At 68.6% G+C, this 19,831-nt stretch overlaps 1 protein-coding gene across 1 annotated transcript in view; it reads left to right on the forward strand.

Annotated features, from left to right (window-relative positions):
* Positions 1–19,831, forward strand: part of COL7A1 (collagen type VII alpha 1 chain) — a 35,084-nt gene that overhangs the window by 8,145 nt on the left and 7,108 nt on the right. The window contains 90 exon segments of the mRNA XM_030043687.1: positions 20–139; positions 263–409; positions 625–741; positions 817–966; positions 1,173–1,301; positions 1,389–1,535; positions 1,701–1,826; positions 1,898–2,041; positions 2,124–2,249; positions 2,323–2,469; positions 2,549–2,677; positions 2,761–2,907; positions 3,064–3,178; positions 3,266–3,417; positions 3,501–3,637; positions 3,717–3,843; positions 3,921–4,064; positions 4,145–4,305; positions 4,411–4,458; positions 4,607–4,633; positions 4,748–4,792; positions 4,976–5,068; positions 5,393–5,464; positions 5,779–5,814; positions 5,891–5,944; positions 6,176–6,244; positions 6,336–6,449; positions 6,759–6,785; positions 6,919–6,972; positions 7,065–7,127; positions 7,254–7,313; positions 7,464–7,499; positions 7,636–7,680; positions 7,907–7,942; positions 8,063–8,107; positions 8,228–8,263; positions 8,344–8,370; positions 8,471–8,503; positions 8,703–8,774; positions 8,877–8,936; positions 9,074–9,109; positions 9,314–9,394; positions 9,539–9,574; positions 9,647–9,691; positions 9,791–9,811; positions 9,813–9,863; positions 10,008–10,052; positions 10,159–10,185; positions 10,269–10,310; positions 10,978–11,058; positions 11,219–11,254; positions 11,356–11,391; positions 11,477–11,557; positions 11,746–11,781; positions 12,011–12,082; positions 12,293–12,337; positions 12,541–12,576; positions 12,724–12,759; positions 12,871–12,975; positions 13,130–13,165; positions 13,343–13,378; positions 13,563–13,610; positions 13,732–13,767; positions 13,944–14,075; positions 14,266–14,475; positions 14,569–14,604; positions 14,790–14,834; positions 15,005–15,073; positions 15,212–15,256; positions 15,424–15,486; positions 15,569–15,613; positions 15,898–15,933; positions 16,218–16,253; positions 16,440–16,484; positions 16,737–16,769; positions 16,923–16,985; positions 17,075–17,110; positions 17,218–17,298; positions 17,398–17,466; positions 17,573–17,608; positions 17,739–17,780; positions 17,910–17,954; positions 18,105–18,149; positions 18,267–18,302; positions 18,434–18,493; positions 18,632–18,757; positions 18,897–18,968; positions 19,214–19,249; positions 19,507–19,566; positions 19,755–19,799. Of these exon segments, the coding sequence (XP_029899547.1) occupies positions 20–139; positions 263–409; positions 625–741; positions 817–966; positions 1,173–1,301; positions 1,389–1,535; positions 1,701–1,826; positions 1,898–2,041; positions 2,124–2,249; positions 2,323–2,469; positions 2,549–2,677; positions 2,761–2,907; positions 3,064–3,178; positions 3,266–3,417; positions 3,501–3,637; positions 3,717–3,843; positions 3,921–4,064; positions 4,145–4,305; positions 4,411–4,458; positions 4,607–4,633; positions 4,748–4,792; positions 4,976–5,068; positions 5,393–5,464; positions 5,779–5,814; positions 5,891–5,944; positions 6,176–6,244; positions 6,336–6,449; positions 6,759–6,785; positions 6,919–6,972; positions 7,065–7,127; positions 7,254–7,313; positions 7,464–7,499; positions 7,636–7,680; positions 7,907–7,942; positions 8,063–8,107; positions 8,228–8,263; positions 8,344–8,370; positions 8,471–8,503; positions 8,703–8,774; positions 8,877–8,936; positions 9,074–9,109; positions 9,314–9,394; positions 9,539–9,574; positions 9,647–9,691; positions 9,791–9,811; positions 9,813–9,863; positions 10,008–10,052; positions 10,159–10,185; positions 10,269–10,310; positions 10,978–11,058; positions 11,219–11,254; positions 11,356–11,391; positions 11,477–11,557; positions 11,746–11,781; positions 12,011–12,082; positions 12,293–12,337; positions 12,541–12,576; positions 12,724–12,759; positions 12,871–12,975; positions 13,130–13,165; positions 13,343–13,378; positions 13,563–13,610; positions 13,732–13,767; positions 13,944–14,075; positions 14,266–14,475; positions 14,569–14,604; positions 14,790–14,834; positions 15,005–15,073; positions 15,212–15,256; positions 15,424–15,486; positions 15,569–15,613; positions 15,898–15,933; positions 16,218–16,253; positions 16,440–16,484; positions 16,737–16,769; positions 16,923–16,985; positions 17,075–17,110; positions 17,218–17,298; positions 17,398–17,466; positions 17,573–17,608; positions 17,739–17,780; positions 17,910–17,954; positions 18,105–18,149; positions 18,267–18,302; positions 18,434–18,493; positions 18,632–18,757; positions 18,897–18,968; positions 19,214–19,249; positions 19,507–19,566; positions 19,755–19,799 (6,368 nt within the window).

A 19,831-nucleotide genomic window follows, 5' to 3' on the forward strand; every position in this document is an offset into this window, starting at 1 on the left:
GGGCACCTCTCGCCCGCAGGGCGCCCGGTGGGTGTGCAGCACTTGGCCGTCCACAACGTCTCGGCGCAGAGCATGCTGCTGGCCTGGCAGCCCGTCGGCGGTGCCACCGGCTACCGGCTCTCCTGGGCGACACTCACAGGTAGGTGCCCGTCCCTGAGCTTGCGCCCCTTCTGCTGGTGGCCCCAGGGAGGAGGGACAGGAGCAGGGCGGTGGCGCCCACTGCCCGGACCCCCCCAAAGGACTGCTGTGCTGGCTCTCACAGGGCAGGACAGGCACAGGGTGGACCTGGATGCCGGTCGGACGTCGCACGTGCTGGGGGGGCTACAGCCCAACACTGACTACGTGGTGATGGTGGCCCCGCTCTTTGGGCAGCTGGAGGGGCCCACGGCCACCGTGCGGCAGAAGACGGGTAGGTGGTGGGTATGGGTGATGCGAACCTGCCGCTGGCCTCTGGGTCTGCCCCCGGTGCCATTGCCGCGGGATGGAGTGGGGACCAGCACCCTTGGCCCCACACCACGGTGATGCTCCCCACCCGGCTGTGTGCGGGGGCCGGGGACACGTCGTGGTGGGTGGCCAGCAGCAGAGCGGCACAGGGCAGCCTGGCCCACGGGGTCCCTCTTGCAGAGGCGGGAGCGGAGCAGACGCTGCGAACCAACATCCTGGGCCCCACGTCCATCCAGGTGCTCTGGACCGGTGCCCGTGATGCCCGTGGCTACCGTCTGGAGTGGAAGAGAGCCACAGGTGGGCTTGGGGCGCCCGGACCCCTCCACAGACCCCCCGTGCTGGCAGCCGGCGGTGACCCTCCCCTCCCCGCAGGACCAGAGCCCCCCAGGACAGTGTCGCTCCCCAGCAGCGCCAACACCTACCAGCTGATGGGGCTGCAGCCAGGCACCGAGTACCGCATCACCCTCTACACACTCTACGATGGTGGGGAGGTGGCCACCCCCGTCACCACCTTCCAGACAGGTGAGTGACCGCCACGGGTCCCCCGGCTTGTCCCCCACCCTCCCGAGCCATTGAGCTGGAGGGACATCCCACATGGCATTGCTCAGCCCAGAGACCCCCTCGGCCATGAGACCCCTAGCTCTCTGGTCACGGCCCTGGGGTAAGGATGGGGACCGTGCCGTCCGGGCTCTGCGGCTCCGGCCATGCTTCACCGTGTCCACTCGCAGGCGTGGAGGCACCCGTGGGCACCGTGTCGGACCTGCGGCTCGTTGAGGAGGCGGGCAGGCGGGTGCGACTGGGCTGGACCGGCGTCCCCGGTGCCACCGAGTACAAAGTGGTGGTGCGCAACAACCAGGGTGAGTCTGCGGGCAGGGGCGCAGGCAGCACCCGGGGGACCCCAGCCGGCTGGTGCTGAGGGTCGGCGGCCGCCACGCTCCCGGCAGATGGCACAGAGAGGACGAGGCGCGTCCCGGGCAGCCAGACGGGGCTGGAGCTGGGTGACCTCCGGGAGGGCATCGCCTACCTGGTGCGCATCTCGGCGCTGGCAGGCGGCCGGGAGGGCAGTGCCGCCACGCTCACCGTCCGCCTCAGTAAGTCCGTGTCGGGGTTTGCCATCGGGAGTCCTGGCGCTGTGTTTTCCTCCCCCTGGCGCGTGTCGGTCCTCTATGCCCCCACAAGCCCTCAGGGCACTGGGGCGGCCGCGGGGCCCCTCTAGACACCCCAAGGTGACACCGTGGTGTCCCGGGGTGGTGCAGAGTACCCGGCGGTGGGCAGCGTCTCAGAGCTGCGGGTGACGGAGGCCGGTCCCAGCCAGCTGCGGGTCACCTGGCGAGGGCTGCCGGGCGCCGGGGGCTACCTGCTGACGTGGCGAGGCAGCGACGGTGAGTGTGGGGACCGCGGGGTGCCGCGGCACCGGTGCCGGAGCCCTTCCCAGCCCAACTGTCTCTGCTAGGTCTGGAACAATCCCGCTTCCTCCCCGCTGACCCCACTGCCTTCACCATCGAGGGGCTGCGTGCCGGCATTGTCTACACCGTTGGCGTCTCGGCCGTTGTGGACGGCCGTGAGGGCAGCCCTGTCACCACCACGGGGCGGATAGGTGAGGCGTCCCCTCACCCACTGGTGCCAGCCGGTGCCACTTGCCCCGGGCCTGGGTGACAGTGGCCCTCTTGGTGTCGCAGCACCCGAGCAGGTGGGGACGGTGTCCCGGCTGGAGGTGCAAGCATCCAGGAGCAACGTTGCCCGCGTCACCTGGGTCGGCGTGCCGGGAGCCACTGCCTACCGCGTGGTGTGGAGCCGCAGGGACGGTACCGTGGGGTGAGGATGGGAACGGGCCCCGAGGGCGGTGGGGCAGAGGGCTGACGCCGCGGTCCTTGGCAGGGGGCTCGGAGAACAGCCAGCGAGTTCCCGGCCACACCAGCTCCTTCGACATCCCCGACCTGGAGGGTGGCGTCTCCTACACCGTGAAGGTGACGGCGCTCATCGGCAACCGGGAGGGCAACCCCGTCTCCATCATCGTCACCACCCGTGAGTGCTGGGTGGGGGGCAGCACCCCGGGGCGGCACCGGGCACCCCTGCCCCTAACGCCTGCTCCTCTGCCCCACAGCGGAGGCAGCCCCGCTGCCCCCCGTCAGCAGCTTCCAGGTGACAGAGGCCTCGGAGCACCGCCTGCGCCTGGCCTGGGTGCCGGTGGCCGGCAGCGCCGGGTACCGCCTGGTCTGGCGCCTGGCTGAGGGTGAGCTTGGCCAGCCGGCACCCCTGCATCCCCGCCAGCCCCCGTGCCGCACCCCCCTCACCCCTCTCTCCCCCCCCGGGCAGGGGGGCCCCAACGCAGCCAGCAGCTCCCAGCCACCGCCAGCTCCTATGACCTGGGGGGGCTGGAGCCAGGCCGGCGCTACCACATCAGCATCACCAGCCTGGCTGGCAGCAGGGAGAGCGAGCCGGCCACCGTCACCGCCATCACCGGTAAGGGGCTGCATGGGGCCAAGGGAGCATCCGACCCCCGGCGCGGGGCTGGAGCCCAGAGGGGCATCCGGGGGAGGGTGATGGCTGGGGGGGCCAGGAGTGGGGTGGGGGCTGCCCCATGGGGCCGGCACACTCTTTCCTCCTCCTCCTTGGCAGCTGCCCCGGGGCATGTCGCCAGCCTGCGGGTGACAGATGTGCGGAGAGACTCGGTGACGCTCACCTGGACCCCCGTCCCCGGTGCCTCCAGCTACGTCCTCTCCTGGACCCCCCCCCGCAGGTGAGGCGGGCGAACAGCCCCAGGGCAGGGGGTAGCGTCCCCGCGGGGGCTCACCAGTCCCCCTGACTCTGTCCCCTGGGTGGCAGCTGGGGGGGAGACAGGGCAGACGCTGCCCGGCGCTGCCAGCTCCCAGCAGGTCTCCGGGCTGCGCCTGGGCCAGCGCTACACCTTCACCCTCCGCCCGGTCCTGGGGAGCACGCCGGGTGCCGAGACCTCCGTCAGCGAGCGCACGGGTACGGTGAGGCCGCGCCGGGGGGGACGGGCTGGGCTTGTCCCCGCTCTGCCGGCGGCTTCACCCCTTCCCCGTACCCCGCAGTCTGCAGGGACGCCCGCGGTGACATCATCTTCCTCGTGCACGGCACCCGCGACAGCTCCTCCAGCGCTGATGCCATCCGCACCCTCCTCTCCAACACCGTGTCCGCCTTGGGACGCCTGGGCCCCGAGGGCACCCAGGTAGGGTGCTGCCGCGGCGGTGGGGGTCCCGGGGGTGCGGGCGGGCAGTGGTGCCCACTGCTCCCCTGCACCCTCACAGGTGGCTCTGGCCACGTACAGCTACCGCAGCCTGCCCTGGCTGCTCCTCAACCGCTCCAGTGACTTGCCCTCCGTGCTGGAGCAGATTCGCACCATGCGCTACGAGGAGCCCAGCGGCAACGCCATCGGTGAGGGGCTGCGCTGGGAGCCGGGGCAGCAGCTGGCGGAACCCCGCTGACCGCCCCCCTTCCTTCTCCCTCCCTAGGGGCGGCCATCACCTTCGCCAGGACCTACTTGCTGAGCCCCAGTGCGGGGCGCCGGCCCAGTGTGCCGGCGGTGCTGGTGGTCCTGGCCGACAGCCCCTCTGGGGACGATGCCATCGCTGCGGCCAGGGATGTCAAGGCTGGGGGTGAGGATGGATGGGGTCCCCGCGGGGTGTGTACAGAGGGGGCTGTGTCCTGTGGGGCGCTGAGGGTGCTCTCGACTCAGGGATCCGGGTGCTGGCGGTGGGCTTGGAGGGGGCGGACCGGGAGCAGCTCCGGCGTGTGGTCACCGGCGAGGACCCGCGGTACCTCTACCACGACAGCGGCACCCTGGCAGAGCTGGAGGGGGAGCTCACTGACGACCTCTGCACCATCATCTCTACCAGGGTAAGGGGTCAGGGTGCCCCAGGGGGTGCAGAGCAGGAGCAGCCCCACAGGGGCCAGGGGCTTCTCCTATGCCTGGGTTCACACAGGCTTCCCTTGTCTTGCCAGCCGGAGCCAGAGCCGAAGCCGAAGCCCTGTACTGTGCAGTGCCCCAAGGTGAGCATCCCCGTGCCGTGCCGTGCCGTGCCATGCCATGCCATGCCGCGAGGGCTCGGGGACCCCCAAACTTGCTGATGGCAGCAGTGCAGTGGGGAGCCGAGCATGGGAGTACAGCCGCTAACCTGTTCCTTCTGTCCCTTTGCAGGGCGAAAAGGGGGACCGTGGAGAGACGGTGAGTATTTGGGTGTCTCCCCACTGCTGGTGGCTCTGGGGGGGGGCTGTGTCCCCCCAAACCTCACTGATGCCAGCCCAGAGGGGATGGTCAGCACTGGCTTTGTCTCCACAGGGACTGCAAGGACGCGCGGGGCAGCCGGGCCCCCCTGGCGAGCCGGTAAAGTCCTGCTGGGGGGGAGATGGGGGGCAGCTCCCTGGTGGGGGGTGGCAACATGGCCCCCAGGTCCCCTTGTCCTGCCTGTGGGTGTGTGCGAAGGCAGGGACCTGTCCAGCCCTGACTGCAGGGACAGAGAAGGGCTACTGCCCCCCACCCAGCCCGTCCTCTCTGCTGTCCCTCCAGGGCCGCCATGGGCTGCCTGGCCCTCCAGGACCTGCTGGCCCGCGGGGTCTGCCAGGAGAGAGCATCGAGCGGCCAGGCAAGAAGGGGGACAGGGTGAGTACCTCCAATCCCCTCACCCAGATGCCCCCTGGGTCCCCAGGCACAGGGACCCAGCCCCGTGGGGTCTCTCTCTCTGCCCCTCGTCCTTCCCTCATCCTCACCCAGGCTGGAGGATCTTCTTGGGGAGCCCTGGTCCTGCCCCATGCTGCTCCCTCACACCCTAACTCAGCACACACGGGAAGGGCACCCCGAGACCTGGCTCAGCCATGGGGCTGTCCTGGGCTCCCAGTGCCAGGACCAGCACTGTCTGGGGCACTGGGAGGGTCTGGCAGTGCCAGCATGCACTGGACACTGGTGTGATGCTCCTTTCTCCCACAGGGATTACCTGGAGCTGACGGGACACCAGGAAGCCCTGGCCGCCCTGGGAACCCCGGATCTCCTGGCCAGCCAGTAAGTGGGGATGTCTCCCCGAGTTTGCTGCTGCATGGTGGGCTCTTCCCATCACCCTGCCTGCCCTGCCTGCTCCCTGAGCCAGCTTCTGCCTACCCTTTCCTTGTGCCGGGGAGTCTCCATAGCTGCTAGGGTCATTGCTGTCCCCTGTGTGTGTGTCCCAGGCCAAGCGTACTGGGCAGGGACTGTCCATCCCTGACTTGGCTGGAGCCCCCGTCCCGTCCCGTCCCATCCCATCCCATCCCATCCCATCCCATCCTCGCTCCTCTGGCTGGCAGGGACACACATTCATCTCCTGAGCTGTTGTTTTCCAGGGTACCCAGGGCGTCCCTGGCCTCCGAGGGGATCCTGTGAGTATGGCCCCATCCCTACCCATCCCTGCTCCCCACCTGCACCTCTCCCCTCACTCTCGTCTTTCTTTCCCAGGGGCCACGGGGGCCGATGGGGCTTTCTGGCCCGAAGGGGGAGAAAGGCGAGCCGGTAGGTGATGGGCATGGGGCTGCCCTGCGGGGGTCCCTGGGGAGCAGCGGGGACCCTGGCGGGCACATCTCAGCCCCTGGCATCTCCTGTTACTTGGTGTCTGAGTGACCCCAGGGTCTCCTCGTCTCCCTGCTGGGCCGCTGGCCTTGTGGCACTGTAGCCCCCCGTCCTGCACTGGGGACACGACAGGGCACACGGGGACACTGATTTTTCCTCCCCCTCCTCACTCAGGGAGAGCCCAGGGTGATCGTGGATGGAGCACAGGGGCTGCCAGGCCGGAAAGGGGAGCCGGGCACACCGGTAGGTATGGGGGTGGTGATACCAGGGGGTCTCTGCCAGCACCCCCAGCTCATGCCGCAGCCCCAGCTAACAGAGCATCTCTGTCCTCCAGGGCAGCCCTGGCCCGCCTGGGAGCCCTGGTCCACGGGGACCATTTGGTGATCCAGGCCCCCCCGGTCCACTTGGACCCATGGGGCCGCCAGGACCTTCGGGAGAGTTCGTGAAGGTACGTGCCCCCCGGTGCTGTGCGGGGACGGCTGGGGGACATGTGGACAGATGGATGGAGGGACAGCCAGCAGCTTGAAGCTACTCCCCTGTGCGGTGGTCCTGGTCCCACTCATGGGCTGTGCCCACGCACACATAAACACGCATGAGCTGTTGCTGGTGCTGGGCAGTGTGCAGAGGCACGTGGCACACATGCGCCCTGATGCCACTGATGATGGGCTCTGTCCAGCAGGTTCCCGCTCTCCATTTGAGGGGGCATGGGAAGAGCCCAGACCTGTCCTTACCTACATTTTTTTTTTTGCTTTTGCAGGGGGAGAAGGGTGACCGAGGGGAGAGGGTGAGTGGCTCCGTGTTTCTCTGGCTCCTCTGCCCTCCTGGACAGAGGTCCTGTGGGTGCCTGAGGGCACTGCAGTTGGGAAGGTCTGAGCCCTCCCAGGCTGTCACACAGGAGCTGACCCCTGTCTCTGCAGGGTCCCCCCGGACTTGTGGATGGCACAGCACCTCGAGGGGAGCCTGGCCCCCCGGTGAGTCCGGCACCTGAGCCAGCAGGGATGGCAGAGGGGAGTGGGGCTGTGCCAGTTGTGTGTCCCTGGGGCTGAGCTGTGCTCTCTTGCAGGGCCTGCCTGGGGACCCTGGGCCCCGCGGACCTGCCGGGCCCCCCGGCCTGAGGGGAGAGAAGGTAAGAGGGCAGTGGGGATGCTCTGCTGGGGCCGGACCCCGTACCGCTCTCCAGCGGGGATGCCCGTCCCCATCTCATGGGCATCCCCATCTCATGGGCATGGCTGTCTCCTTTCCTAATCCCCAGGGTGACAGCAAAGAAGGTTTCCCAGGGCCGCCCGGCCGCCCCGGGGACCCAGGAGACCGGGTGAGTTTTCCAAGAGAAGGTAAGGCAGGCAGGAGCTGGCCTCGCTGGTGAGCCGAGCCCTGAAGGCACCCCAGAGGGCTCCCGCTCCAGCCAGCCTGGGCGTTTGCCCTGCCACGCCAGAGGTGACATCTTCTCCATCCTCCTTTGCAGGGCCCTCGGGGACCGCCGGGAGAGCAGGGCAGGAAGGTGAGTGGTGTGGGGACCAAAGGGATGCTCTCGCCTTGCCTTCAGCAGGGAGAAAAGGGGTCTGGGTGCTGTGCCGGGACCCCTGCCGTCCCCTGCGGGTCCTGCTGCCCCTGACCCCATCTTCCTCCTGTGTCAGGGAGACCGTGGGGCACCAGGCGAGCTGGGAGAGATCGGCGAGAAGGTGAGACAGTGCCAGAGCAGGATCGTGCCATTCAGCAGCATTGGCGGGTCCTGGTGTCCCTGCAGCCCCGCGGTGGCTGTGCCTGGGCATTGCTGTCGGAGCCCAGTGATCTTGGATGCGATTTGGGGCCGGGCCCCGAAGGGTTCTGGGGCAGCACGTGTGGTGGGGGCAGCATGGCATGGAGGGAGAAAGGCTCCCTGAAACCCTCTTCTGCTTCGCTCTGCAGGGGGACCGCGGCGTGCCGGGCCCCGAGGGCGAGAAGGTAGGTGAGCTGGGGCAGCTGCGGCCGTGCCGGGACAATGCCTGCCCTGGCCTGGAGCAGCCGCCCTGGCACGGGGTGGGAGGATGCCCCTGACACCTTCCTCTTCCTCCCCTCCTCCAGGGCGAGGCGGGAGCCCCAGGGCGCCCAGGGCCGTCAGGCAGAGAGGTGAGTGGGAGCAGTGGCTGCGGTGCTGTGGACCCGGCACCCCGGGAGCGGGGGCTGCTATGCCCGGGGTGCGAGTCCCCGGGCACCACCAGCCCTCTGAGGTCTCTTCTCTCACCACAGGGAGCTCCAGGACCGGCTGGCCCCCGGGGCGAGAAGGTGAGGGCAAAGTGGGGTCCCAGTGGGGCGGCAGGGGGCTGCTGGGGAAGGGGCCGGCAATGACACCTATCTCTCCACAGGGCGATCCAGGACCACCCGGCAAGCCGGTAAGTGATGCTGCCCGGCGGGTCTACGTCTGCCTGCCCCAGCCCTGGGACAGGGAGCTGTGGGCAGTGCCCAGCACCGTCCCTTCTGCTTCTCCCCCAGGCTCCCAGTGTGCCCGGTGTTGGAGGAGAGAAGGTAACCCTGCCCCGGCCATGCCCCCTGGCCCTGTGCCGGCACTCCCCGGGCATGGCCGTGGGCTGGGGAGGGGGATTGCGCAGCTGGACATCGACCCGAGGGGATGCCCGTGCTGGTCCCCAGGCCTGGCTGTCCCTAGCTGCAGTGGGGGGAAGGGGGTGGTGTGGGGGGGCTGATGGTGCCATTTCATCTGCTCCAGGGTGACAGAGGCTTCCCAGGACCAGAAGGACCTCCTGGCCCCAAGGGCGATGCAGGAGATAAAGGTGCCCGTGTGAGTACTGCCTCGGGATGGGGCGCACAGGGGGCACGGCACAGCCCCCCCGGATTCATGGTGCCCGTGCCGTTGCTCCAAGCTGCATCCCTTTGTGTCTAGGGTGCCCCTGGCCTGAGCATCCCGGGGCCGGCTGGCCCCAAAGGCGAGCAGGGCGATCGGGTGAGTCTGGGTGCACCCCAAGGGCTGGGGCTGGCCAGGGTCTGCCCTGGGAGCACCGGCTCACGGCCCCAGTCAGCCCCCCAGCACGGGGCCACCCAGGTCCCTGGTGACAAGTGCTTTCCCTTTCCAACAACCAGGGTATCGTTGGCCTCACGGGCAGGAGCGGCCCAAAGGTAATGTCACTGCAGGAAGCATTGCCCCTCCGTCCATCTGTCCATCCATCCGTCCATTGGGCTCTGGAGGGGCTGTCCCTGCAGGCTGTGCCATGATGCCGCTCCGGGGAGTGGAGGGTGCCGTGCTGAGCCCCTTCTCCCCCCGGCGGCCCCTGTGCTCCCCCCGTGCTGCCCTGACCCATTGCCCCTTCCCCCCCTGCCTAGGGCGACCCGGGGGAGCCAGGGGAGAAGGGAGAGCCGGGCCGAGCTGGTGCCCCGGGGCAGACCGGGCTGCGTGGCAAGGAGGTAGCGTGGGGCGAGGGGGGCGATGGGACTGGGGGCCATGGGGCACCATGGCACTGAGGAGTTGGGGGGCTGGCAGGGAGCAGGAGGATGCTGGTGACTTGTGCTTTTCTCCCCCTGGCTGGCGTCCGCTGACCTGTGCCGCAGGGAGAGCGTGGAGAGAAGGGTGACGAAGGTACCCCGGTAAGCGAGTACCCCCTGGGACCACTGCCCCCCTCCCTGCTGCCCCCCCACTCACCATCTCTATCCCCACAGGGTGAAGCGGGTCTGCCTGGCAAACCCGGAGACAGGGGCCCCAGGGTAAGTGCGGGGCTGGTGGGCACGCTGGGGCAGGCAAGATGCCCAGTGGCCTCGGGGCAGCTCCCGCTAACACACCCCCTCCCTCTGCCCTCCACCCAGGGCCTCCCCGGCTACCGCGGCCCCCCCCGGGGAAAAGGGCGACTCAGGGGACCCAGGTCCCGAAGGCAGGAACGTGAGTACCACCTGGTGTGCGCCCACTGCCCCGTGGGCACCCACTACCCCGCTCACCCCATTGCCCCGCACCCGCCCAGGGGTACCCTCCACCCCGCGGGTCCCGCGTCCCCTCCTCCCCTCACCCTGTCCCTCTTTCCCGCAGGGCAGCCCCGGAGCACCAGGGAGCAAGGGTGACCGTGGGGAGCCGGTGAGTGACGCGGGGCCACGTGCTTGGCCCCCACCCTGGACCCAGCCCTGCCCTCGCTGGGGCCACGCCAGCTCCCCTTAACCCACTTCCCTCTCCCTTCTTTCAGGGGCCTCCCGGACCCCCAGGACGGACCGTAAGTTCTGCCCCCACCCCTCTCCCTGCCCATGGGCTGGTGCCCGGCCCCGTGTGCTCTGACAGCCCCTCTCTGCTCCACAGGTTGACGTGGGGCTTGGAGGAGCGGGGGAGAAGGGTGAGAAGGTAACGAGTGGGTCCCCTGGGATGCTGGTGGTGGGGTGTCCTGTGCTGTCCCCCGCTGGGCTCTGCCTGTGCACTGGGATTCTGGTGCACCAAGCCCTCCCTGCCCAAAACAGCCCCTGCCACGTGGAGCCGACGCACACCACGGCTGAGAGCCATGTGGGATCGGGGGCCCATGATGCTCCTGCCCAGTGCCGGGAGGAGGGTGCCAGGGTAGGATGTCCCTGTAGGGCTGAGGTCCTTGAAGGAGCCAGCACGCTCACAGCTCCCTAGTCCCGTAGGGATCCCACAGCTGTACCCTACGCTCTGGGTGTTTTCGCTTTTACAAGCCAGCTCAGGCTTGGGGCAGTTTTGGCCACAGGCTGTGCTCTGTGCCGGATGGTATTGCGGTCCCCAGCCATGGCTCAGCTGGCTCCTGGCTCAGCAGCGCTGCTTGTTCCATTTCTTCTGCGACCGCTACCTGGCCACCCAGGAGCTGCATTGAGCCCAGCAACATCTTTTTTCAGCCCATGCCTGTATTTTGAGACCTTTGCTATTATCCCGCCCTTAAACTGTGCAGCATAAGCAGAGATGCTCAGCATGGGTTCTGGCACCGGCTCGGCACAGACATTTGCGCCGGCAGCGCGGCAGTACGGCAGTACCCTCTAACTGCTGTGCCCTTCCCTGGCAGGGGGACCCCGGGGATCCTGGCGAGGACGGCGCGAAGGGCGCCCGCGGCGATGCCGGCTCCCCCGGCCTGCCCGGAGAGAGGGTAGGTGCCGGGTCTCTGGTGTGGGAGGCAGTGGGACAGCAAGACGGGCAATGTTCTGCCGGAGAGCCAGGGGTCCTGGTGTGCAGGAGCTGGTGGGCGAGCACCCAGGACCCCCTCCTCTCCCCCATGCCCTACTGCTGAGCATGTCTCTCTCTTGCAGGGTGTGGAGGGTCCCCGCGGCCACCCTGGTGCACGGGTGAGTGCCCCCCTTCCCCTTGGGGGTCTGACTGGGGTGTCCGCACCCCGCTCAGCTCCCGTTCAGGCGGGACGATGCTCACTCCTCTTCCCACCCCGCAGGGTGACCCTGGGGACCGAGGCCTGCCAGGAGAGAAGGTGAGGGGGCTGGGGGCTGGGGGCTGCCCCATGGCACCGCCGCCTCGCCCCATGGCTTCAGCCCTCCTGCCCTGCTCTCTTACAGGGGGACCGTGGCCCGCCAGGTGTGGATGGCCGCAACGGGCTGGAAGGCAAACCTGGGCCCCCGGGCCCCGCTGGGCTGCGGGTGAGCATGGTCCGGGGTGGGGGGCACGGCCACCCCTGGGCACCGCGGGTGGGGGCTGTGGGATGGAGGGAGGATGGGGTGGGAGAAGCCTCCCTCCCCGGACACTCTCCGCTTCGGGCTGAAGGTGCCTGTGGGGGGCCCGTGGCAGGGCAGGAGTGTCCCTCCCCTCACCTCCTCCTTGTCCGCAGGGGGACCCAGGGAAGCAGGGGGACCCCGGCCGGGATGTAAGTAGCTCCGGAGAGGGCGGGTTTGGGTTATGCTCCTGCTGGGGCCATCACCCTTGCAAGGGACTGATGCCTTGTCCCATGCTCCTTGGTCCGAGGCAGCACAGCAGGACCATCCCCTGTACCCAGCAGGGTGTTACCGTCCCGGTCATGCTCCCTCCTCCCAGAGCCAGCTGGGGGAGATGGGTGCCCGGCCACCCAGTGCTCCTCCTGTCTCCTTTCCCCGCAGGGGCTGCCCGGGCTGCGTGGGGAGCAGGGACCGCCTGGCCCCGTGGGCCCCCTGGGACCGCCCGGTGTCCCCGTAAGTACTGGCGGCCCTGCGCCCTGGGGATGCATCCTGGCCCATGCCCTCTGCAGCAGGTCCCAGCTGGGTCTGTCTGCCGGGGCTCGCCCCATGCCCAGCTCCCCCTTCCCTGCACCCTGGGGCCACAGTGGGGCCTGGGGACCCCTGGCTGCTGGTGCTGGGGGGGAGCGCCGGGGGGGCTCTCTCACTGCCTCTGCTTCCTCCCAGGGCAAACCTGGTGATGATGGCAAACCTGGCCTCAGCGGAAAGAACGTGAGTACAGGGAGCAGGGCTTGGCTCTGGGGCTCGCCCAGGGTCCTGAGGGCTGGTGATCCCTGTACAACATAAAGGCAAGTGGGGCATGTGGCAAAGAGCCCCCGCACTCTGAGCCATGCCCCCGGTGCCTGTCCCTGTCCCACGCGGTGCCCGTGCCGGGATGGTCGAGTCGGGCACTGACTGACAGCTTGTGTCCCCAGGGAGAAGACGGGACGCCAGGAGAGGATGGGAGAAAGGTAAGGAGCCGAGCCCCAGGTGGTCCCTGTGCAGTCCCTGCATGGTCCCCATATGCCTGATGGCTCCTCCCTGCCTGGGTCCATGAGCATCATTCTGGGGCATGCGGATGGGGCAGCATCCCTCTAACTCCTTTCCCTCCTGGTTAGGGAGACAAAGGTGACGCAGGACCCCCTGGCAGAGAGGTGAGTACCTCCCTGCAGAGAAGCGTGGTGAGGGGGGGTGCTGGGTACATGCCCTCACCGGGGACAGACCTGGGCACCCAGGTACTGGGCATGACACTGCTCTCTCGGCAGGGCCGCAGCGGTGCCAAAGGCGAGCAGGGTGACAGAGGTGTGCCGGGCCCCCTCGGCCCCCCCGGCCTCCCTGGCGTCCCGGGGCAGGTCGGCCCCCCAGGCCAGGTGCGTAGTCCTCAAGCCCGCGGTGCCACCCAGCACCGGACCCCTGGAGTCCGGGCTGCCATGGGGCGGGCAGGACCCCTCCCACGGCTCCCGCAGGGCACTGCCCCGTGTCCATGGGTGCCAGGTGCCATTGTGTCCCCTCTGCGTCTTCCAGGGCTCACCGGGCCTCCGTGGAGTGGCTGGACCGAAGGTAGGTGTGCTCCTGCCCCTGAGCCCCCCAAGGCAAAGTTCTGGGGGATGCTGTGCCAGACGGGAGAAGTCCTTGGTGGGACTTCTTGCCCCCAGGCTGGCAGGGCTGGACCCTGGTGCTGGAGTCGGCACCAGCCAGCCTGGCTCTGCCCCTGTTGATGCCTTTGCTGTGTTTCAGGGGGACCCTGGAGAGCCTGGACTGCGAGGGGAGCCTGTGAGTACCCAGCACCAAGCCTGACAAGCTGTGATGCGCTCCAGGGTGGTCGCAACTGCAGCCCCTGCCCAGGCAGCACCAGCAGTGTTAATTCTGGAACCTATTGAGGGCAGCATCAGCACTGCTCACCTCGCCTACCGCATCTCTGTGCATCTTTTCATTCCCTCTTTCTCTGCAAACCTAGGGGCGACCTGGCAATCCTGGAGCACGCGGAGACCCTGGGACTGCAGTGGTGAGTCCCCCACTGTCCACCCAGGTGCTGGGTTGGGACATCAGCCCCAGGGGATGGAGGACCCTCCCCGTGGTGGGAGCAGGCCAACACTCACTTTGTTTTTAATCTCTTCATATTGCAGAACATTGAACGTAGCCTGGAAGCACTGGGCATCAAGGTACATAGTCCCCGGCTGTCAGGCTGGGGGTTGTTCCTGCCACACGGCAGCAGGAGGGGGACACGGGAGGTGGTGGGAGACCCGAGCGACCCAAGATGGGTTGACGAGGGCCATGGGGTGCTGCCGCAGCTGGGTTGCACTGACCCCCTGACCGGTGGCTCTTTCCTCCCTCCCAGATTTCAGCCCTGAAGGAGCTCACGGGTGCCTATGACGGGAGCTCGGACTCGTTTCTGCCACTGTCCGAGCGGCTGCGGGGCCAGAAGGGCAGCCGGGGGGAGCCCGGAGAGAGGGGGCCTCCGGGCCGAGAGGTAAGTGGAACCAAGCTCGATGGAAACCATCGAGTGTAAGTGGAACCATGCCCAAATATGCTGCCCCGCTCCCCCCCTGCCCGGGCTGGCTGGGGTGGCCATGCAGCCGCCCCAGCCCTGGGACGCTCGCGGAGGGCTGACAGCCCCCGGCTCGCAACTGGTTCTGGCAGCGTGGCGTTATGTTTTGCAGGGCTCCTTAGGCTTCCCTGGCGAGCGAGGACCCAAAGGTGACAAGGGGGACCCGGGTGCTCCCGGCCCCCAGGGCCCCACGGGCCGGGCTGTTGGTGAGCGGGGTCCCGAGGGGCCTCCTGGGCAGCCGGGGGAGCCTGGCAAGCCGGGCATCCCCGGGGTGCCGGGCCGGGCCGGGGAGCTGGGGGAGGCCGGGCGGCCCGGCGAGAAGGTGAGTGTGTGTGGAGGTGCAGGGCAAGGGCTGGGGGACCTGGTCCAGGGGCTTGGGGACAGACCCCTGATGGCGACTGCGTTGTTTTCCTAGGGTGACCGGGGCGAGAAGGGCGACCGGGGCGAGCAGGTGAGCCGGGACAGGGACGCAGTCCCTGCCGTCCCCCACGCTGTGCACCTCTTGGGGGGACGGGGGGCTTTCTGGGGGCAGGGAGTTGCCCTGTGGGGGCTAGGAGTGGCTGTACTGGGGTGGCTCTGCTCCCCCGTGCCCTGCTGTCCCTTTGATGCTCAACCTTTTTTTCTCCCCCCCACCAGGGCAGGGACGGCTTGCCTGGCCCCCCAGGGCCCCCAGGGCCCAAGGTAGGTGATGGCTGCTGCTGGGGACCGTCCCCAAGGGGTGCCAGCCTGCACCTCTGGGGACGGATGGCCACGTCCAGTCCCCTGGCACAGGGGCTCGGGGAGGGCTGTGCCCCCGGGGAGACCTTCCCGCCGTCCCCTGGGTGCCGGCCCTGACTGCGCCCTGCCCGCAGGCAGACGTGGAGGGCAGCCTGATGGGCTTCCCTGGCGAGCGTGGCCCCGCCGGACCCAAGGGAGCGAAGGTGCGTGGCTGGGCAGAAAGGAGTGGGGCAGCCGAGGCGACCGAGCCGGGGACAACGTGATGAGCTGGGCTGGGACGGGCGTCCCCGGAGGGGGGGGGGCGGTGGGGGCTGATGGCATCCGTCTTCTCCCCGACGCAGGGTGAGCCGGGAGCCGAGGGCGAGCGGGGACCCAAAGGAGATAAGGTCTGCGGTCGTAAGTCTCCCGCTGCCAATGGGGCAGCCCCACGGAGCAAAGCCCTGGGTGGGGGCACTACTGGGGGCACCCCTCTCTGGGTGTCAGCAGGCCCTCGGGAGGGGGCGCTGGGAAAGTCCCTGCCTCTCCTACAACCCTGTGCCTGTCCCCACTGCAGGGTGAGGGTGGCCCGCGGGGCGAGCGAGGGGAGCCCGGCGAGAAGGGCAGGGACGGTGCCCCGGTGAGTACCGCACTGTCCCACCGCCTGGCGCTGACCCCGTCACCCTGCCTGGCGCTGACCCTGTCCCTGTCTCTTGTGCCAGGGTCTCCCGGGTGAGAGAGGGCTGGCTGGCCCCGAGGGGAAGCCGGTGAGTGGGGACGTGGTGGGGGGATGCGGGCTGGGATGGGGGAAAGGTCCTGTGGTCCCACACCAGCCACCACCAGCACCAGTGGGAGCATTCACGTCTCCTTCGCCTCCTTCCCCTCCAGCGCAGGGCCCGCAGGGCTTTAAGGGTCCTCCCGGCCCACCCCCATAAGTACCCCAGGCTGGGTACTGCACACCGGGAATGGGGAGCATCCCTGGGGGGCAGGTGGGGCTGCTTGGGGTGGTGGGCTCCCACTCGCCTGCCAGCTCTGATGTGGTTCTTTGCAGGGCTTGCCAGGCTTCCCCGGCGTGCTGGGACGCCCGGTAGGTGTCTGTGTCCCCCCCATGTCAGTGTGCCCCCCCACCTCAGCACGCAGTCGGGGGCTCCTGGCTGTGGGCGCTGGGTGAAGCCGTGGGGGCCATCCTGCTGCCCGGGTGGGTGCTTGGCCCCAGGCATCTTGCCAGGAGCTCTCCAGGCTTGTCCTCACTTGGCATGGGTGCTTACCAGAGCTGCTGGCACTGTCTGGGTCTCCTCTCCCAGGAGACACCCCATACACCCACCGGGGAAAACCCATCCCTGCAGTGACCCCATCTCTTCCTCCCTTCAGGGCAGCCAGGGAGACCCAGGACCCCCAGGACCTCCGGTAAGGACCCACCCCAGGACACGGACAGGGGACTGTCACGCAAGGGGGATGTCAGCCAGGGCGGGCATCCCCCCAGGGAGCCGGGGTGGGGTGGCAGTGCTGGGACGACGCTGCCCCACTGCCCCCTCCCCGTCCTGTGCCACCAGCAAGCACTGTCACAAAATAATGTTCCCTTGTCCCCTGCAGGGCAGTACTGGCCCACCGGGAGCCCAGGGCCCAGCTGGGACCAAGGTATCGCACTGGCATCGGCATCGCCACGTCTGACCTGGCAGAGGAAAACGGTGCCTTGCCAGATTTGGGGGCTGGAGGGAGGGCCACACTTCATGATATTCTGCGCTGGAGGGAGGGACGTTTCGGGTTGGCCCCCCTCCCAGATCCAGTCGGCCCTGGGGAACAACCCTGTGGCAGGCACAGGGTCGTGGCCGTGACCGCAGTGGCCGGTGGGTCGGGGCAGTGGGACTGATGCAGGCGCTGTCTTCGCAGGGCGATCCGGGGGAACCTGGTTCCGGCATCCGGGTGAGCGCTCGCGTCCTCCCCACCAGCACCCAACTGGCCCCCCTAAAGCCAGCTGGTCCTGCCGCCATGTACCTTCCCGTGGCGGTAGCCGAGGTCCTGGCTGTGCCAGGGCAGCGTGCCATCCCCTCTCTGATGTGGCTGTTTCCATCGCAGGGTTTGCCCGGTCCCCAGGGCAGTGTGGGTCTGCCAGGCCCCCCTGGCCCCCCTGGCCCGGGGGTAAGTATCTGCAGCCCACCCTGATCTGCTTTCTGGCTGTTCATGGTGCCCGGGCTGCCACTTGATTTCTGCTCGTGTCTCCCTTGCAGGGCCCACCGGGTGTCCCTGGGCTGCCAGGACAAGTGGTGAGTGTGTCATCTCCCCCTGCTCAGCTGCCATCGGTGTGGGTGCCCAGGGCTGCTTAGGTGGCTGCGGGACCCCCGTGCCCCAGCCCCGTTCTTACTGCCCGCAGGGGGAAAGCGGGAAGCCAGGCGTGCCGGGCAGGGATGGTGTGCCGGGGAAGGACGGCGAGGCGGGGATGCCTGGGAAGATGGTACGTTGCTGCTCACCCTGTCCCGTCCCAGAGGGAGCCCTACAAGGCTCAGCCTGGCGTGTCTGCAGCTGAGGCTGAGGGCTGTGCCGCTTGTGCCAGGGCATGCCGGGACCTTCGGGCCCTGCCGGTCCCAAGGGAGAGCCAGGGGATGCTGGAGCCCCAGGGCAGGTGAGTGCAGAGCTGCCTCGGCGGTTGGGAGCTTCCCCAGCCAGGATGAAGGGGAGCATCCTTGTGCAGCCCTGCTCACCTGCCCCCTCTCTTCCCTGTGCTCCAGGCTGTCGCCGGCCCTCCTGGTGCCAAAGGCGAGAAGGTAAGGAGCCAGGGTGCGAGGCAGGGGACCTCCCACCCCTGGGTGCTGCCGAAGACCCCGGGGCGGGCAGGGGTCCACAGGGTGCTGGCACCTGCTGTGGGCACACCTGAGCACCCGTGTGTCACTGCAGGGTGAGCCGGCACTGCTGGAGGGCGTGCTGCTGGGAGAACCCGTGAGTTGGCCCCATTAACCTTGTCACCCCTTTAACCTCATCCCCCCTGCCGCCAGTCCATGCCTTCTGGGGGGGGGCAAGTCAGCCCTGTGGCCGCCCCCTCCCCTAATGCCGCTCTCCCCCTGGTAGGGCTCCAAGGGTGACCGAGGCTTGCCCGGCCCCAAGGGCGAGAAGGTGAGTGCTGCCCTGGGGGGCTGGTGGGGAGGGAACCATGGGGGCCCTGGGCTCCCCAGCTGCCTGCCAGTGGCAAGGGGGGTCCAGCTGCAGCTGCTCGCCCTGCACATCATATCCCAACCCTGCTTTTTGCTTGTTCTCCCCTGCCAGGGGGAGCCAGGAAGATTTGGGGAGCCGGGGGATCCTGGGGAAGATGTGAGTAGGATGCACATGGGGGGCTGGGGGGCGGGTGGTGGGGGCAACAGATGCTGTCGGTGGGGGGACTTGTGCCCCCACCACCCAGCCCTTCCTTGTGGCCTGGTGTCTTCGCAGGGAGCCAAGGGGTCCGCTGGAGCCAAAGGGGAGAAGGTAAGTGTCCCCTGGTCCCAGGGGAGTGGGGTGCTCCCCAGCCCTGTGGGGCCGCTCTGGGTGGCACGGTGCCCCTCGCAGCCCTGTGCCCGCCAGCCAGGGGACACACCGTGTGCTCTGCCACCACGCAGGGATCGCCAGGTGTCGGTGTGCGGGGACCTCCAGGACAGGATGGGCCTCCAGGCTTGAAGGTAACCCCTGCCCCCGTGTCACCCTGGCTCTTGCTGTGTCACCGACACCCAGGTGCTGCCCGGGCTCAGCCAGCCACGGGAGAAGCACGCTCCTGGGGGCTGTTTTGCTGGGCCCCATCTTTTTCCTCCCTGCTGCAGGGTGACGTCGGCTTGCCAGGACCACCAGGACCCCCAGGCTTAGCAGGCATCGCTGGGACGCCAGGACAGCCAGGCCTGAGAGGGGACAACGGGCAGCCTGGCCCACCGGGTCCCCCGGGGGAGAGGGTAAAGGCTATGGCCGGTGCTTAGCCTCGCCGGTCTGGGTGACCCCGGACCCTCAGGCAGTGCCAGCAGGGTCCCTGCAAGCCCTGCTGGCTCCCGGCCGTGGTCCCTGCCCGCTAAGGACCACGTGTTTCCCTGCTAGGGTTTGATCGGCTTTCCTGGAAGAGACGGCACCTCCGGACCACCGGGACCCGCGGGGCTCCCAGGGCCAGCTGTGAGTATGGGCCTCCAGTGCCGCGGCATCCCTGGGGGGTGCAGGCTCTGCCCTGGCTGCCCCGCCAGCTCGGGCAGGGTGATGGGCACCCACCCTGCACCTTCCCGGCCCCAGGCCCTGGGGCTGGGGGCTGCCAGGGGCTCCAGCATGGGGCAGGAGCTGCTGTGGGAGCCCCAGGGATGCTTTGCAGGGCGCCTGGCACTGCCTTCCTCCTGTGGTTCACTCACCTCTCTCTTTTCTTTTAGGGCATACAAGGGGCCGCTGGCCTGAAAGGTGACAAGGTAGGATGGGGGCAGCCCTATAGCATGAGAGATGTGGGGCCACTCCTCCCATGGGGTGTCCTTGCTGCAGCCACCCCTGGGTGATGCTGAAACCACTCTGGATGGTGGCACATGGAAGCCTGCTCTGTGCTGGGCACCCAGGGCAGTGGAGGGTCTGCAGGGTGTCCCCTGGCATGGTGGGGGGGGGGGGGCAGGACATGGCTGGGAGGAGCAGTGGGCAGCAAGGACAGGGACAAGCTCTTGCCTTCCCCTGGCAGGGTGCCCCGGGGGCCGGGCTGCCAGGAGCCAGAGGCGAGCGCGGAGACCCAGGGCCGCGGGTAGGTACCGCCACAGCCCCCCTGCATCCTCACTGCAGCCCCCCGTGTCCCCACCACCAGGGACGGGAAATCCCACGGTGCCAGGCCCGAGGGGACAGGGAGCCAGCCCCGCACCTGTCCCCAGGGTGGGGTGATGCTGGGGATGCCCCCATCCCAGACCCCCTTCTCACATCCCTTTCTTCTCGCAGGGTGAAGACGGGCGCCCAGGGCCAGAAGGCGATCGCGGGCCGGCGGTAAATACTCCCCTCCCCGGCTGCACCCCTGG

The sequence above is a fragment of the Aquila chrysaetos genome, chromosome 20 (assembly GCF_900496995.4).
Source record: "Aquila chrysaetos chrysaetos chromosome 20, bAquChr1.4, whole genome shotgun sequence".
Lineage (NCBI taxonomy): Eukaryota > Metazoa > Chordata > Aves > Accipitriformes > Accipitridae > Aquila > Aquila chrysaetos.